General features: G+C 38.7%; 1 protein-coding gene across 3 annotated transcripts in view; it reads left to right on the top strand.

The window, feature by feature from the left end:
• ELMOD1 (ELMO domain containing 1) overlaps positions 1–17372 on the top strand; it is a 55830-nt gene that overhangs the window by 30923 nt on the left and 7535 nt on the right. For 2 of the 3 annotated variants that reach the window (XM_090029857.1, XM_090029849.1), the window contains 8 exons: positions 1186–1331; positions 1478–1506; positions 2815–2912; positions 8499–8628; positions 12448–12581; positions 13889–13957; positions 14246–14269; positions 16445–16495. In XM_090029857.1, the coding sequence (XP_089885983.1) occupies positions 1187–1331; positions 1478–1506; positions 2815–2912; positions 8499–8628; positions 12448–12581; positions 13889–13957; positions 14246–14269; positions 16445–16495 (680 nt within the window). In that variant the 5' untranslated portion in view covers position 1186. The remainder of the gene's footprint in view (positions 1–1185; positions 1332–1477; positions 1507–2814; positions 2913–8498; positions 8629–12447; positions 12582–13888; positions 13958–14245; positions 14270–16444; positions 16496–17372) is intronic. The other variant, XM_090029864.1, reaches the window with a different exon arrangement.

Genomic DNA, 17372 nt, shown 5'->3' with positions numbered 1-17372 from the left:
AGTGTCTTCCAGCTATTATTGATTTTTCATTATGTTACTTCCATGTTGTAAAAAACTGTATTACAGGTGGAGGAGCTGTGGAACATAATAAGTCAGACTTAGTGCTTTGAATTCCAATACATTTGCAAACCAGTGAGTCCTTATCCCAATTAGCAGGTCTGTTTTTTTATGATGAGGGGAATGTTCCTCCAAAGTGTCAAGCACTAGATTAAAGTATTGTTTAGCCAATGGGAGTTGAAAGTTTTGACCCTTCTGAAGGATTTGGTTCTTCATGTTCATAGTAGCAAAAGGACTACTTGACTGGTTTATAGAAATAATTTATTTGGGTTTAAACAATTAATTTATTGGGTCTGAAAGGTTTTTTTTCTGGATTCAATATTTCAGTTTTCTCAGGACTCTTTTTTGTAGAAGCTGCAGTATTACCTGATTTCTTTTTCCAAATAATAAAACAGTAACATGACTATAAAAGAAAATGCTGTTCATACTTACAGTTTTCCCAGATGTTTCTCACCATGTCAGATTGCAAACGCTGCTATACTACTACTCTGCAACTTCAGTGTTGTAGAAAGTCAGCCTTTAGATAAATTGTCCTTATGCAGGACAATTTTAAGCACATGTATCAGGGATGGATTCAGTGCTTTCCTTAATCTGGGATATTTGTTCTTGCAACCCCAGAGAATTAAGCTTCATCATTGTCTTATTTATCAATCATCTTTCTTCTCACCAACCACAGGAGAAGTATGGCTTTGGGAAAGTCTGTCAGGGAAGTGGGATTGAAGATGAAATCAGGAATTGAGACTCACTGCAGAATTATAATTGATCTGTATTTTCCTTCTTCAATAGGCATTTATCCTGTTGGCTCATAAGCTTGTATACTAAGGGGGAAGAACTTTATAGAACTCAACTTTTTGAGCCATCCTTTTCTGAGTTGGCTTTTGAGATTGTTTTGTTTTTTTAAGTGGATAAAAATGAAAAGACTGATTTTTTTCAAATGTTATTTCCATAAGTAATGTGTTATAGGAGAAGATCCCTTGTTTGTCACGTATGAAAGTTTTTTGTACTTTGACGGTTCAGTTGGGGGCCTTTGAAATCTAATAGGTGTATTTGTAGGTAAACATGTTACAGGAGGACTGTTTTGTTCAAACAGACTATTCCAGATTCTTACTCTGAAACTTTATTTGACAGAATGTTTGTTCAGGTGTGCCTGTACTTCTATTGTAAATGCTTGTGGCGCTGCCTGAAATTTGTGGCTAGGAAATTAACAGGACGATGTGAATTGCAAAGGATCTGTTACAACACCAAGCCCGGAGCCAGCAGAACTATGAAAATAGGTAAATACAAAATTATCTGTATTATCATAATACCATATAGGTGTGGTAACTTCTTTTTTTTTTTTTTTTTTTTAATGCATATTCCATATGTTGTTTGGCCTGTAAGTGAACTGAGCTGATATATTTTAATTTGTTTTTCTTAACAGAGTCATCACTGAGGGGATCAAAGAGTAAGGTGAGTAAAAACAGTTTACTACATAAGGTTTCTGGTTTTGCAGAACTGAAAAAATTTGTTTCAAATTTAGCTCACAGTTTGCCCACTTTGTAGACTCCTTATAAATTTGATGTACAACAGCATAATTAGCTACCTCTAGTCAGGAGAGGTCCATAGGTGGCAGCGCAGACAGTTTTGCAAGATGATTCAGACTGTGATTATCATAATTGTAATGGAAAATCACCAGTGGTTTTTTTGCTATGTGTAGTGGTAATGGAATCAAATAATAAAAGGAAGGAAGAGGGAAAGAGAGAAAGTCTGGACATCATCTTAAAACTTAGGAGCCCTTGGTCCTGTTCATGCCACAATCTTCCTGGATGAACTAGGGCAAGTTACTTAATCACTTTGTATTTTGTAGTGATAGAGAAGATACAGACACAAATTAGTAAGCCTGACTCTGTGTAGTTTGGATCTGGCTTTTATAAATGCACATAAAAATATTAAATACATCCATTCACTCACTCTGTGAAACTAGAGTTTAGTTGTCCTGAAGATGTTACGGGAGTTTAAACTGTGAAAGACAAGTTCATAAAAATATTCTTTTAACTCCTAACTTCTGTCTGGAAAGAAAAATCCAGGTTTTTTGGAAAACATGCTGTTTATGTCAGCATTAGAAAATGTATGTTGCATCTTATCTGTATGTTTTAAAAATTCTAGTAATGGAAATTAAAGATAGAATCTATGCATACTGAAATGTTATGCATGTCACAGATTAGAGTGTTTTGAAGAACACCCTCAGCAAATTTAGCCCTGTTTTGAACTTTGTTTTTGAGTTCTCTCATGAGAGATATTGAATACTTGAGTGCTTAGGGGTATTTTCCTATTGATTCACTCTTGAGGCTGGATTGGTACATTGCCTGTGCTGTGATCACTTGAAAGGGGATGGAAAAATACAGTTTCTAATTTGAATGTTATATGCTCACTACTTTCCATTTTATGTTACCCCTCCACACTCCAGCATATATGTGCACTCTGGTACTCATCTCAAATGCAGGTCAGAAATGCAAAAATATATCCTTCTTCATCTCTGGTCACAGCCAAGTTTATTCTGGATAAAAGCTCAGCATACAAAGCTGGCCCCTTCCACAGGTATGATGTTCGGGATCTAGCTGATGAAGTTAAACATATTGACAGCATTACCCTGGCTGCATTTGTTCCAAAAGTAGATCATTGGATCTTCAGGCTGGTAATCTAGAAGCTTAGTTATAGTTAGTCTCCATTAACTATTATCTTTTGTGTCAGTTAACACATGTTGAAATATTTTTGCAGTTGCTGCAGACTTCAGTAAGTGTTCATCCAGATGCCATAGAGAAAACTATAGATGACATCATGGACCTGAAAAAGATTAATCCAGATATAAATCCACAGTAAGTTTCTGACATTTTATCAGACCGTTTTAGCTTTATTGATATATCCAATGCCTGGTATTGTACACAGTAAGTACAATTTTAAAGCTTAGTTGTATTTCTCACCTGTAAAATTACTATTCGTGCTTCGCTTTCAAAATAATGCTCGTGAAAAGTAAGTACTCTTCTATATTAAGCAACAGCCAGTATTGCTCTTTACTTGACTGTGTTTCTGAATCCTGTTTTTCTGAATCTTACTGTTTTGTATAAAAAGATTCACAACTGCACTAGAGTCACTTCACCTGCAGATGAATGGCAACACTGAGTGTCCATGGCAGTAAAAGAGGTATCTTCTAAGCAAGGCTCAGTAAGACTACATAGTCATTGAGAGCAGTAAATGGAGAAGCATACCAGAACCAACTGAAACTGCATTCTAGCTAAAATTCTCCTTTGAGTGACCCAAACACATTTTGACTAGATAAGATGGTTAATACCTTTTCTTTGTCACAGGATGGGGAGGTCATGCTTAGGGGCAACCAACACGGGTTCATCAGCGGCAGGTCCTGTCAGACCAACCTGGTGGCCTTCTATGCTCAGATCACCAAATCATTAGATGCAGGGGTACCAGTGGACATAGTCTTCCTGGACTTTTGGAAGGCCTTCGACACTGTCTCTCACCCTGTTTTCATTTAAGAAACTGGGGGACTGGTGTCGACACCCACACAGTCAATTGGGTTGCAGCTTAAGTCTTAATTTAAAAAAGTAGAAATCAGCATCAACAGGAAAATATTATCAGCAATGTCAACATGTGATCCTCCATTACTCCGAAATGACATTCATCACTGCAGTTTGCAAATTGCTGATGCCTCTCGGTCCCAGCCCATAGCCCCCCATCCTCCCAGTGTGTGGGACAGGGACAGGGAGTGGGAGTGTGGGGTGGAGGGGTGGTGTACACCCACAGTGGGCACGGCTGCAGCCTAGCTACAGAGGCAGGACATGCCTCCACAGCCCAGCAGACAGGACCTGGTGCGGGGCATCAAGACTCATTGCTACTGTCGCTGCTGTTTCCAGGACCCCCATGCAGCCACACCACCAGCAGCGCCAGGAGTAACAGATGGGGAGGGGCCACGCTGACCTCACCTCCTGCCACCAGCCGCTTGTTTGCCAGATCCTGGCTCTACCCAACTGCCATGGCCCAGCCACCACCACGGCTCCCCCCCAGGCTGCCTACACTGCCTGCCACTCCACCTCAACTCTGAGGTAAAGCTGCAGCCTGAGGGAGTGGTGCCACTGGAAGGAGGTGAGGGCAGCATTCCCTCCCCACCCCTACTGCCCATTACTCCTCTCTGTCTCCCTACCCCACTCTGCCTTTTTGGTGCCATGTCCTGCTCCCTGGCCTGTGGAGGCAGCTCTTGCCTATGCTGGTCTGGCCAGGCTGTAGCCCCATGCCTGCTGTGGGTGCACAAATCTAGGGGGGGCACATGCCCCCTGATGTGACATCTGTGCTCTCCTGCTCCCCACCCCATAAACTTAGCTGCGAGAGTAGCTCTTTGTGCTGCCTGGCTGCCATGTGCACATGTGTACATGCACATGTACATGGTGCCCCCTGTCTGATCACCCTCCTCCCACTTCCCCCTGCCCCAAGCAGCCCCTTGAAGGCTGGAACTCTGCCAACCTACAAGGGGAAACTGTGTGAGCTCGATGCCAAATTATATAGGACTGAATTAAGCACAGGCTCAGACCTGTTCAATTTAAAACTTTTATTGTTTCACAAAGTCATAAACTAAAGGAGGTCTGTTGGTTCACGAGGTTCCCAAATCAAGCCCTTGCTCTCTAACCCGGAGGCTAGGTGCGGCTGCCTGGTTCAGTAGTCTCAGAACTGGTCAACAGCTCATTTAAAAGGAGTCCCTTATCTTTTTTTAGGCAAAAGATACAAAACTGTCCCCATGGTGGAAGTGAGGCATCTAACATAACTTTACTATTAGTTATATATGATAACACTTATACATATGCATTTTCTAATTCTTACTTCTATTGGTTATTTAGTTAACTTATCTATATTATAATATCAGGTTTGTATTATAATCATTACGTTTCTTATGTTAATTCTTAATGACCTTTATATTTCTTATGCTAATTTTCTATAACCTAAATACATTATTCATCTATATGTTTTGCTGGTTTTTGCAGGGTTAAAATGTCAAAACTGACATAATATGCGGTTGTTTTTTCATCATTGCGGTTTAGCCATGCAGTTTCCTATTCTTAACAATGTAAGCGGCATGTCTGCTATTTTTATCATTGTTCAAAGGTCAGAAGTTCAGTATTTTCATCTAAGGGTCAGAAAGTGATTACCAGAATGTTAATCGCTGACTCCTCAACCTTCTTGAAGCATTCTGGGAGTTTTAGTGCATTTTTTTTTTTTTTAATGCTAGGCCTTGCTTAGCATAAGCACTCTCTCATAGAAACCTGTGATTTCCTATGGGGGGGGGTTTCTGCAAAGGAGAAAATCCATGATTCCATGTTTTTCAGTGATTGTTCACAACACTTTCATATAGTTTTATATTCCCCATGTAAGCACACAGTAGCATCCTCTCCTATTTTGTTGTCTTTAGTATGTAGATTAAGTGAATCTTCAGCCACGTTAACCTTCTCTACCCTCAGTTCACACCCACTACAGGAGGTTTCTGAAGAACCTGCCATAATTTTAAAAATATGGGCTAACCTTTGTTCAAAGACTCAAATCTTCTTATGTTCAGTAATTCAAGATTTTCAGTCGTCTCAATATAAAGGAAATAATAATTTCCTTATTCAGTATTATCCCTTCTATCACATTTTCCATAAGTGCCTGGTGAGACCACATCTCGGTATACTTTTTATCACAAGACTTCCGGTTGCTCAGAATTTTGTCAGATTTTAACTGTTTAGGTTGAAATTTCCCATGCTGGGTGTGTGTCTTGGCCAGAATTTTTTCTGAAAAATTTCAGCCTAAACAGTTGAGCTATTTCAGTGAGATAACATGATTTATTAGAACTTCAGACTGGTTTTAATCAAAAGAACCCTTCCACTTGCTTTACACAAGGGACAGGAAATTTGGTGGAAGATTGTGTAGGATGTACCTCTTCCAATCCCCATGAAATCTGGCTAAGTGATGTGACTCTGAAAGTCAGTTTGCACAGTACAGATTGCTTAGACCAGCAGTTCCCAAACTGACAGATTGCACACCACCAATTTAAAACAATACAAACTTAAGTACCACCAGCAACTTTTTCAGTTCAACCTTAAGTACCACCAGCAATTTTTTGTCATACAAAGTAATTATAATAAATCTGTTAACGCATACCACTGTCAGGTTGTCTGCATGCCACCCACTGGTGGTACCCATACTACAGGTTGGAAACTGCTGGTTTAGACTAATCTCTCCAAAGATTCAGCACCGGATACACTCCATCTTAGTGGAGTGGCTTAAAGCATTTGCTGGTCTTTGCAGCTGAGGGCTTCTGTGGCCTAAAGAAAAGGACCTCTTCCTCTTTTTCTCCTGTGCTGTCCATGCTCCCTCTGCCAGCACTTCAGCCATAAGGAGGGGAAAGAGCATAACTGGAATGTTGGGAGGGTGGGGAGGGAGGGGAGCAGTCCTGGAGCAGGTAGAGTGGCTGATGCTGAAGGGCAGTAGATGGGACTGGGACTCCAGTTGCTTTCAGGGAAGTGTGCGTACACCTTTAAATAAAAAGTGTGTTTGGTTATAGATGCATGTATATATGGCTCAAACTGGGTTTTTAAAAAAAAATACATTTAATTCTAATTTGGATAATCACATAGGCTACCTGCAGACATTTAAAAAAACCTCCAAAACACCTGTGACTTACCAGAAGCAGCAGCATGTTACTTCAACCTGGCTCTGCAACATCTGTAAAGATCAGGCACTTCACTAAAGCTGATTCAATTAGATAAAAGCACCAAAAAAGCTCTCCTAAAGCACCCGATCCTTACAGACATCAGGTGAGCCAGGTTGAAGTAACACGCTGCCTCTTCTGGATATGCATGGAGCTCAGCATGGGAATGTGCTGAGTTTAAATTAAATCACTGGGGTTTTGCAGGGGGAGGGGGAGGGTCATTTTATGTCTGCAAGCACCTATACACTCTACCTTTAATTAGCCTTGCAGTTTCATCTATCCATTTTGTCAGCCTCCCAGATCTAAATAACATGGTGTTTGTTATTATACACAGCTAAAACACACTGCCATGTCTGTGTATAGTAGTGCAATGAAATGATTCATATATAGTTTTGCACTTTAGCCTCCAACGGAACAAATGGTGCTGTAAAAATGTAAGCTGTAATAAGTGAAGCATAACAGCGGAGGAGGAGGTTTAGTTAGGGCATTGAGGGCCAATATTTTTATCAGGTATGCCACAGATTAAGCTTGCATCCTTCCATAGTGCTACTTGGAGCTCCTTCCTCTGATTTCTGCTCCCTGCTTGATCCATGGTGTACTATACAGTCAGCCTCTCCTATGTGCAGCACATGTGCCACAGGTTGGCCCCCTCTAGTTTAGGGTATTTCAGGAGTGTATATCTAGGAATAACAGTATGAATTAAGGCAGGAAAATGACCTAACAGTAATAGTTATGACTCTGTAAATAAATTCCAAGGTAAATAATAGAAGTCCTTTCTTACCAGTCATTTAATAGTATGATAGACTGGACAAAGTACTCTAGTGAACTGAGAAGGACAGCCTTGCTTGTGCAGAAGGATGAGCAATCTAAGCTAATTGATCTTCATCTGCTCTGCTAACAACAAAATGAAAACAGTATTGAAATGAAACCAGGTGTACTTTCTGTGCTTTGGTTACTTTGAAGCTTTATGGAAATATGTATTACTTTTTTATAGATGCCTAAATATTCATATGTCTGCCCACAAGGAGCAAAGCGTATTGGTATTTTGTAACATTCGGTATATAATTGTATTTAATAAGATATAGAATGTCTTAACATAAAACTGAGTAAATGACCATAATTTAAGCTTTGGAGCATAGTGACTTTGAAATGGTGCATTAAGAATCTAAAATGTTCTAACTTACAGTATGATTAAAAAATAGCACTGTTATAGCAGTTTTCAGCATGCGAGATAAAAATGACAACCTGAGGGCAAATCCTATAAAGCTTCACAGGCTTCATTAGTTCCAGCTTTTGGCTTGATTATGCCAGCTTTGTGGCATGGAAACAAAACATATATTTTTAGCAATTTTAATCCAATGCAAACTTTTTAGTGCATCATCAGATTCAGAGCTTGCTGAGAAGCTATGGCTTGTATGAAGGGATAGACAAGACAGTGCTATTAATAGGCATTTACAGCTGCTTCTCTAGTTACAATGAGATGTACAAATGTGAGGATTAAACTTGAATGGTAAAATTATTAATTATAGAAAGATTCATTAAATGTAATGTTTTCAGAGGAAAAAAGCTGATCTCATAAGCACTTTCTACTAAAATTAAATTCTGTCAGTGAAGCAGTAGTTTATTTACTTCATTTATATGAAATATATTTAAAGTCAGCCTATACAGTTAACTGCTCTCTACCACATGGCTGTCTGGTTTCTTTTTCACTTAGGTTAGGAGTATCTCTTCAGGCCTGTCTCCTACAGATTGTAGGATACAGAAATCTGATTGCAGAGGTGGAAAAGCTGCGCAGAGAGCCATATGATTCAGAGAATCCCCAGCATGAAGAAATGCTTCTAAAGGTGAGCGCCCAAGTTGTTTTTCTGTGTAATGCTTGATAACTGGTGACTCCTAGCGCATCATCTTTTAGGGCTCTTGCATTTCTGCAGATATTTTCAATTTCTCTGTAATGCTGTATTCCTCAATGCAGTGAGTCAAGGTGTTTTGGTAAGCAGCTGCACTGCACTGACTTATAAACATGCAGTCTAGAAAATATTCTGCTGTTAGGACTGGTTTCTGGGTGTCCGGCACTTAATGTGACAGACTGTCTCATGCTCTCACAGACTTTAGCAGTAATTCTGTTTGAACATGTTCAAAAGAAGAGCAATGTTTATTTTCTCCAACATTGTAACAGGGTTTCTGTTGTCTAAGCTTATGCTCAGTTGCTTACCTCAGAAACCAATTGCCATCCCTATTTCAAAAAGCATGTGGTGGGTTGTGCAGTTCTTAAAAAAAAAAAAAAAAAAAAGTGCATGCACTTAAGTGTATACGTGGAAAAAATAACCCTGAGTCCTAAGATCATTGATGGAATAGCTGCAGCAGTCAGGCAGCTCTGGATTCCAAGCAGCAGCAGCATAGCAAGCAGGGTTTGCACCCTGGACAAACCCTGAAGTGGAGCTGGGGGGGTGTGGAGGGCATGTAGGGTCCAAGTACTGGGGAGAGGCAGGAGTCTTACCCCAAACAGTCCCTGGTGGCTGCTGCTGGCACTGCTTGTTCTACCTATGCAGCAGCAGCCTGGTGTCTGTACACTTGCTGCTGCTGCCACCGCTGCTGCTGCCAGCGTGCAGACTCCACCTTGGTGAAGGCAGATTTTTGGTGCCCTCCTAAGAGGATGCCCAGGGCTGATGCCCCTCTCACACCCCTGGTTAATACCAAGATGCAGTATGACAAGAACTGATTAGAGTAGTCAATTTTACAATGCTGTTTTTCAGAAACAATGTGGGCAATAATCAGGCCAATGAGAATTGTGTTAGAATCACCCTGATTGCTTGGTAAGAAACCTGTGCAGATGCACATACTAGAGCAGAGGTGACCAAGACACAGACATGAACCATGGAAACAAGTCATGCAGCCCATTGAGCTTCTGCCAGGTCCAGAATTTTTGACAGCGTGGTGAGCAACGGCATTGTGGTTTTGGGAGCCACAGGTATTAACGCTGATGTTGCTTGACCTGGTGCCAAATTTCTAGACCCATGTGGCCAGATCCAGCACAGAATTGTTATCTAGCTGAAAGGAGTTCTCATGGGGCTGGAAATTTGGCAATGTAAGGAGCAATCCACTTTCAAATTGATTTTCTTGGTAGCCTAAACTCAAGACTCTTGAAAATCTCACTAAGCACCTGTCTGCATCCTTAAGTGCCTAAATACTTCTAAAAATCCAGCCTCCGCATACCTATGTTCATTTTTAGCCTGTGAAATTAAAGAAATGTAAACTGATTTACCATCAGAAAACAGCATTTATTTATTAATATGGAATACAGCAACCAAATGTCAAAACGGCCTATAAACAACTGCACTGAGGGATAAGGCTAGAGTGATTTGATATCCATTGCAAGGCATCATCAGTAAACTGGTACAGGTCTTCAGTGCAACCATTAAAATAATAAATAGGACATTCCTCCATGAAGCACACACCTAGAGCGGGGGTGACCAAGACATAGACACGGACCGTAGAGCCAAATCATGTACACTCACACTTAGGTCTTCAATAAAATTCCATTTATGTCGTAGGTAGTTAACATCTATTATGTTCAGTACGAATCCTGTACAACATTGTCCAGCTCTATCTTGGTAAGGCAAAGCCAGGAGGTTTAGATGTGGGATTTATGATAATAAATTTGTTAATAATGTCAACTGTGTTCCATTGCTGGATCCATTTTTCCTTGATGTCAAAGTTTTCATCAGTCAGCTCTTTTTCCGTACTCTGAAATGGCCTTCTTAACTTAAGCCTTGGTTGGCATAAGGGGGTCATTAAGTTCCTCAAAAACTTATTATTCAATTGGTGGTGAAATGAATAATAAGCATTTTTTGTAGTCTAAAAGTAGCCTGTTTATCAGGAAAGTTGTAAGATAGAACAGAAAGCCAAGGCACAAGAATGGACCTGCAATCCCTGTTTGGGGCAGGAGTGGCCTGCCCCATACCACTCTGGTTGACTCTCAGCTGAGTGAAACAATGAGACTTATAACAGGTACTTGCAGATCAGAAAACAATGTAAATATTTTAAACAGAAAAATGCTTTCTGTTGTTGAAGTATCTGGTTTCCTGTATTTACCTTTCATGCAGCCAGTATATCAAACATTAGTTTACAGCTTCATTTTTTTTTTTTAATACGGGCGTAAAGAAATGCCAAAGAGCATTGCCTGGGACTTGGATTTGGTTTTCAGTACACACCAGGGAAAATTCAGTTGGCACTTCCTCATCATGTTTACATATTCTGATCCAGGTAGTCTTTCTAGTGGGAGATTCTGCAAGTTCTTAATGGTTGTTATGTAGTTGTGTTTGCTAGGAGGACACTTTCTAAGAATTATCCAGTGTTAAAAACCAACATATTGAACTCTGTTACTGGCTGCATAAGTAAGAGCTGGAAAATGTGCCTTAAGCAGCTTATTCTATTTATGACCACAATAACACTGGAAGTATTAAGGCCTACATGGCTTAATTTTTAAAAAGTTGAACAAAAGGTTGATGCAAAATATTTTTAAAAGCATTTTGAATTCTAGAATATGAAGTTTCTAAAATACTATAAATTACAAAGCTTTCCAAGAACCTTTTTCCAATTACTCAGTTGGTTTAATAAAAGATACCTCATCTACTCACCTTGCCTGCCTAAGTTTTGGAATTTCAATTTTAGGTATTTGGTGACTTTTTGCACTTCAAGTAGACTTTTTTCACTTTGTGTGTGTGTACTTCTTGAGACATTGCTTGAGTGTACAGGGAGTGGAAGATTCAGATATGGTAGATATTTTTAGAGTAACAGATAACTTCCCTGTTTATGTTGGAATTTAAAAAAATGTTGAAGCAGCTCTCCTGCTTTATGATATTATAGATAATATACACATTGCCTGCATCTTATCAGGCATATAAAGGGAAATTGTATGCTCTTCCTGGATGCCCATCTCTGTATTATCTAGGAATGAAATCCCCTGGGGGTATAATCTGTAAACAATTTAAATGTGGTGATTTTAATAAGAAGTTAAATATTTATATGAAAAGGATCCTTTCCTTTAATTAGCTTTAACCACTTCCAAATATAGTAGATGGCAATGAAGTTAAGTGGGCTTGAAGCAGCTGAGGATTTGGCTTATTAAATCATTTTTCCTTTTTATTTTTGTGAGCTCAGTGAATGAGTTGTTTCTGAATTAAAGTATGAAGCTGAAATATGCTATTGTTGTGTGGATGTTTCTGTTCTAGTCTTTCTGATTTCCAGTGTAATATTAGCCAAGTCAGCAGTCTCAATTTCTGATAGATTATTTCGAAAAATGCCTAAGAAAAGATTGCTGCAGACCTAAATTAAAAGAGCAGATTGCCTTCTAATGTCAGTGTTTTACAGCAGAATGCTAACCTACAACTCTGCCTGTGGATACAGCTTCCATTTTAACAGAAAGTGTAAATGAATATGCCTTTGTGAGTATTTGTACAACAGCTTGTATAAAGTCAAAAAGGGTTTTCTGATGGCCAGTTGCAATTTAAAGAAAAGTTTTTAGGGTGTGGTACATGGCCAGAGGTTCTAGTTGGTTGACCATTGCATTTAGAGAGAGATAGATATAGGATTGCACGGAGTGCTTTATAAAAAGGAAGACCATACATAGAAGCCTGATCTTTATTTACCTGTAATATTTCTAGTTATGGAAATGTTTGAAACCTGATTCCCCATTGGAGGCTCGCATTTCAAAGCAGTGGTGTGAAATTGGTTTCCAAGGTGATGATCCTAAAACAGATTTTAGAGGGATGGGACTTCTAGGATTATATAACTTGCTGTAAGTATCTATCTATGTATCTACCTATTTGTACTTGAGATCTGAATTAATGGAAGCAGCATTACAGCTTCAGTTCAGATGCTGGTCTTGCAATTAAGCATTTTAGGAATTACGCCTCTAAAGACTTTTTTTCATCTCAGAAAAAGCAATTGACAAAAAAAAATTATTTTCCTGAAATATAATTGATTCTTTAAAACACACACAAGCACGCACAACTTTTTTACAGTCAGTGAATCTTAGACAATGTCATGATTTTCATCTGTAATTCTACTTCCAACTTTTTATTTAGACTTATTATAAAACTTCTAATAAGAACAAAAACCTTTCCATTAGGCAAATAGTATTTCAGTTATAGTGTTCTTTGTACTTTGTTTCTATTTTATATCTAATACCATTTAGTAAATATCATCCTCATCTTTTATATAAAGGTGTGTGTTTTGAATTTGCTCCTTTTTTAGAATTTTATTTGGACTGGTTGGGACACAAAAAGTAGACACTATCAGTTCTGTCACACCACTTTTTCATCATTAATACTGAGTACTGAAATAATTACAATAGCTGACTATTTATTCAACTATTTGTTGTTGTGTCTAGCAATACAAAACATAAAATTTAATCACTAATAATGATTGGATTAGATGACCTTCTGAGGTCACTTCCAATCCTAATTTTCTATGATTCTAGGATCTCTGCCTCTCCAAACCCTTCTAGGTATCTAAGATTATTGAAGTATTTTATGAACATTTAATAAGCTAATCTTCCTCATGTCCCTGTGAGGTTGGAGAAATATTTTCTCTATTTCATAGACTGAAGGATACTGCATAATTCAGCAAACCTCTCTGTAACAGTCCATGGTAGACCTTTGCAAAGAATTTAAGATCCTGGCTCCTACTCTTGAGTTTTGACAACAATAAGAATCTTACCTATTGCTTTCTGTTTCATTTTGTACTGTGATGGTAGTCGTGTTTGCTGACAAACTGAGGACTGAATTGGAAATTTGCAAAACTAAAAGCATGACCTGTAACATCTTGAATTCTACACCTAAGGCCGTACTATTTCTATCCTATTTCTATAAATCGGGCATAGAGAGAGGAACCATCAACACATATTCGTTAATGGGTTAGATTCTCACAGTGGTGTGCTTATGTATATACTTTGATTGTGTTCTAAATGGATTATAAGTTGAGCAAAACACCTGACAGTATTCGAAAGAGCAGGGACTCTGAGATGTTTACAGCTCACTGTGCTTAAAAAGCCCTGCCTATTTTCCCAAATGACACTAAATATTTAAATGTGTGCATCTGCAGATATTTTGCCGAACGGGATACTGCTATTGCTCTGCAAGTTCTCTCTGATTCCCTTCAGCCAAAATACAGGTAATGCTTGAGGCCACAAATAAATTGGCTTCATAGAAATGCTGTGCTGGCAGTTCTTATTAAACTTGTGTGCTTGAGTATTGTCATATGCTGTCTATCTCTGAAGTATCTTTGTTCTGACATTGAATTGAATTGGAGAGACAAACTGATGGACTTCATGTGCTGAGTCCTACATATGATTTAGTTTTTACTGTTAAATATTTATTTTATTCCATATTCGTCTAATTTTATGCTCCTTATATTTTTATTTGTCTTTCTTTTAATTCTCTTTCATCTTTCACAATGAAGGGAAGTCACTAAAAAGGAGCTAAGGTATTTTTTTTGTTTTCTTTCAGTTTTGTGAGACTTTACATGTAAATAAAGATCCAACCACATTCCCATAAACCCAACGTATTCAAACATTCTTAGATTTTTGTATAAAATTTAAGAGGAACTAATTTAATTTATCCCATTTTCAACCTAAATTATATGGTAGTCACCAAATTTGACTAGCAATTGTGTTCAGTTAATAAAAATTAAAAATTGATCCTGTTTTTATTGCAGCTAAATTACATAATCTTTTGTAGGTACAAATGCTCAAACACTTCTTATAAATGAAAGATCTGGCAACTTTAGCTTCCTTTTAATTCTTAAGATTTTTTTTTTTTTTTTCAGTTTTTAAATGCATCCTGGTTCCTATGACTATGACTTTCTGGTCATAAGTGTTTGCCAAATAGTTTAGTTTAAGAGTTTTTAACTTAAGGAGTTAACCAATTCATTGTCAGCTTTGCTGTTTATTAACAGGGATTACCTGGACATGTTAGTGATTCTATACCAGGTCAGACAAATGATCTGTTGAGTCCAGTATCGTGTCTCTGAGTAGCCACTGCCTTAGTAGAAGGTACAAGTAGCTTATAGTGGGCTATTATGGACTAGCCTGGCTGTGCAAAACGTTTCTTCCTACCCAAATTACTTAAATCCCCTGAAGGACCAGTTTTACCTTTAAACTATTAATGGTTTTTATTACAGATTTACTAAACTCTTGGCCTCTAACGTGCCTTTTTGATTTTGTGAACTTCAGAGGAAATAATTTTTCAGTTCTCAGAAAAATTACACTAAGCGCTTAGACAATTCAATACAGAAAAAATAAAGATCTCAATTAAAAGCTATAAATGTTAACTAGGTTTACATGGCAAATTGTGTTTGGATTAGGTGCTTGTCTGTACAGGAATACGTCTCAGCGTAGCTACAAGTGTAGGCCCTGTGTGTTGAGTGGCACAATTGTGCAACAGGAAAAATGAACTCTAGTAGTAGCTTTCATTCATATGTCGTGTGTTCAAACATGTTTTGGAATGTTTTGTGTTCTCATGCATGATGACAGCCCTTGAAGGAGTATCCACAGATTTATAATGCATCTTGTGGATTGTGATGCTTTAATAAATGTTTTCTAGTGTGGTGGTTTAACAGCAGTGTTGCTGTTTGATGTGATACTTATCAGTGTTGTTTGTGTTTTTGCAGATGCGTATTACTTGTCCAGATCCCTGATATTCCATCTTTTATTTAATATTTTATTTTTGTCATTCCAAGACATCATTGATCCTATGCCACCTACCACTAAAATAAAATGCCCTTTAAATCTGTTCTTAAAAATGGTGTGTTTCCTTCATAAGTCTGCATATATAATATTTTCTCCTCCTTCCTTTCACTTCTGTTGAGTTCCTTGGAGTGTTGCTTATGCAGTTCAGTCCAGGCAAATAATACCTCTTAGCTGAAACTTGTAGTATGTATCAAATATCCTTTTAATAGAAACCTTTCCATTGTCACACAATAGTTTATAAATTATTGCTTACATTAGGTTTGTAAATTAAGCATTTCCTTCTGTATCTGTCTGTTTTAAGTGGCACATAACCTTTCAAAAGCTGTTCTATATTTCACTGTAATTTAATATATATAAAATATGGTTGCTTAATATTTCTTAAATTATAGCTATTAATTCAGTCAGATAAACAAAAAGGGTGTTTATTAAGGGGTCTCGTCTGTTCAGAACTGCAGGAGTACTACTTTTTCATTTTTTTTCCAGTGGTTCATGTCATGTGTATCCTGGAGAATACCAAAGACTATTACCATCTTTGAGCAGAGCAAAAAAAGAGGAGGGTTTTCAACACTTATTTTAAGCTTAAGTTTAGCTGAGGCCATCTATCTTTTTGGGATGAATAGATTAGAATTGATTTTGAGTGGAACTGTAACCTTGTCAGAGGTGCTTCTCAGATTGCACTGCTGAGAGCAGCGTATTGCTGGTTATAAAGCAAGTAAACTAATCTCACTTTAAATGTTTTACACCTATTTGATCAAAACAGGATACAGTCCTTCCAGTCATAGGAGAAGTGAGCTACAAATAGATGGTTTAACTGAACATAAACTCAGCCTGTGCTAGACAGTGTCTAGAATAAACTTAAAAGGAAATATATTTCAATAATGGTATATGGTAACATTTGATTTTTTTTTCAGCCAGTTCAGCAAAGCAGAATGGGAGAGGAAAAAGTTTGATAAGGCAATTGGGTAAGTTTTAACAGTTGAATTTTTAAGTTGATAGAAGCACAACTCCTTCTCATAGAATCATAGAAGTCGGGTCAGAAGGGACCTTATAGATCTTGACGTCCGACCCCCTGCCAGGGCAGAAGAAAAAAACTGGGCTCAAATGATCCCAGCTAGGTAGGCATCAAGCCTCCTCTTAAAGATGCCCAGGGTAGGAGCCAGCACCACTTCCCTTGGAAGTTGGTTCCAGATCCTAGCTGCCCTAACTGTGAAGTAGTTCTTATGGATGTCTAATCTAAACTACTCTCCAACAGCTTGTGGCCGTTATTCCTTGTTATGCCAGGAGGCGCTAGGGGAAACAAGGTCTCACCCAAACCCTTCTGGTCCCCCCTAGTGAGTTTTTATAGACAGTCACCAGGTCTCCCCTCAGCCTTGTCTTGTGAAGGCTGAACAGGTTCAGGTCCTGCAGTCTCTCATTGTAGGGTCTGCCCTGTTGTCCCCGGATCATGCGGGTGGCCCTCCTCTAGACCCTCTCAGTGTTGTCCACATCTCTCCTGAAGTGGGGTGCACAGAACTGGACACCAGTATTCCAGCTGTGGTCTGACCAGTGTTGCATAGAGGGGGAGGATTGCCTCCTTGTCCCTGCTAGAGATGGACCTGTGGATGCACGACAAGGTCCAGTTAGCCCTACTGACTGTGACCTCTCATTGTCATCCAGTGTTCATCTTGGAGTCAATAATGACTCCAAGATCCCCTTCTGCCTCCGTGCTCTCAAGAAGGAAGTTTCCCATCCTGTAAGTGTGCTGCTGGTTACTACTGCCCAAGTGCAGCATCCTGCACTTGTCAGTGTTGAAGTGCATCCTGTTTCTGCTAGCCCACCCCTGTAACCTATCCAAGTCTT

Source organism: Crocodylus siamensis, chromosome 1 (assembly GCF_052110815.1).
Source record: "Crocodylus siamensis isolate JL-2025a chromosome 1, ASM5211081v1, whole genome shotgun sequence".
Taxonomy (NCBI): domain Eukaryota; kingdom Metazoa; phylum Chordata; order Crocodylia; family Crocodylidae; genus Crocodylus; species Crocodylus siamensis.
Note: the sequence above shows the minus strand (reverse complement) of the source record. Positions and strands in the feature narration are given on the sequence as shown.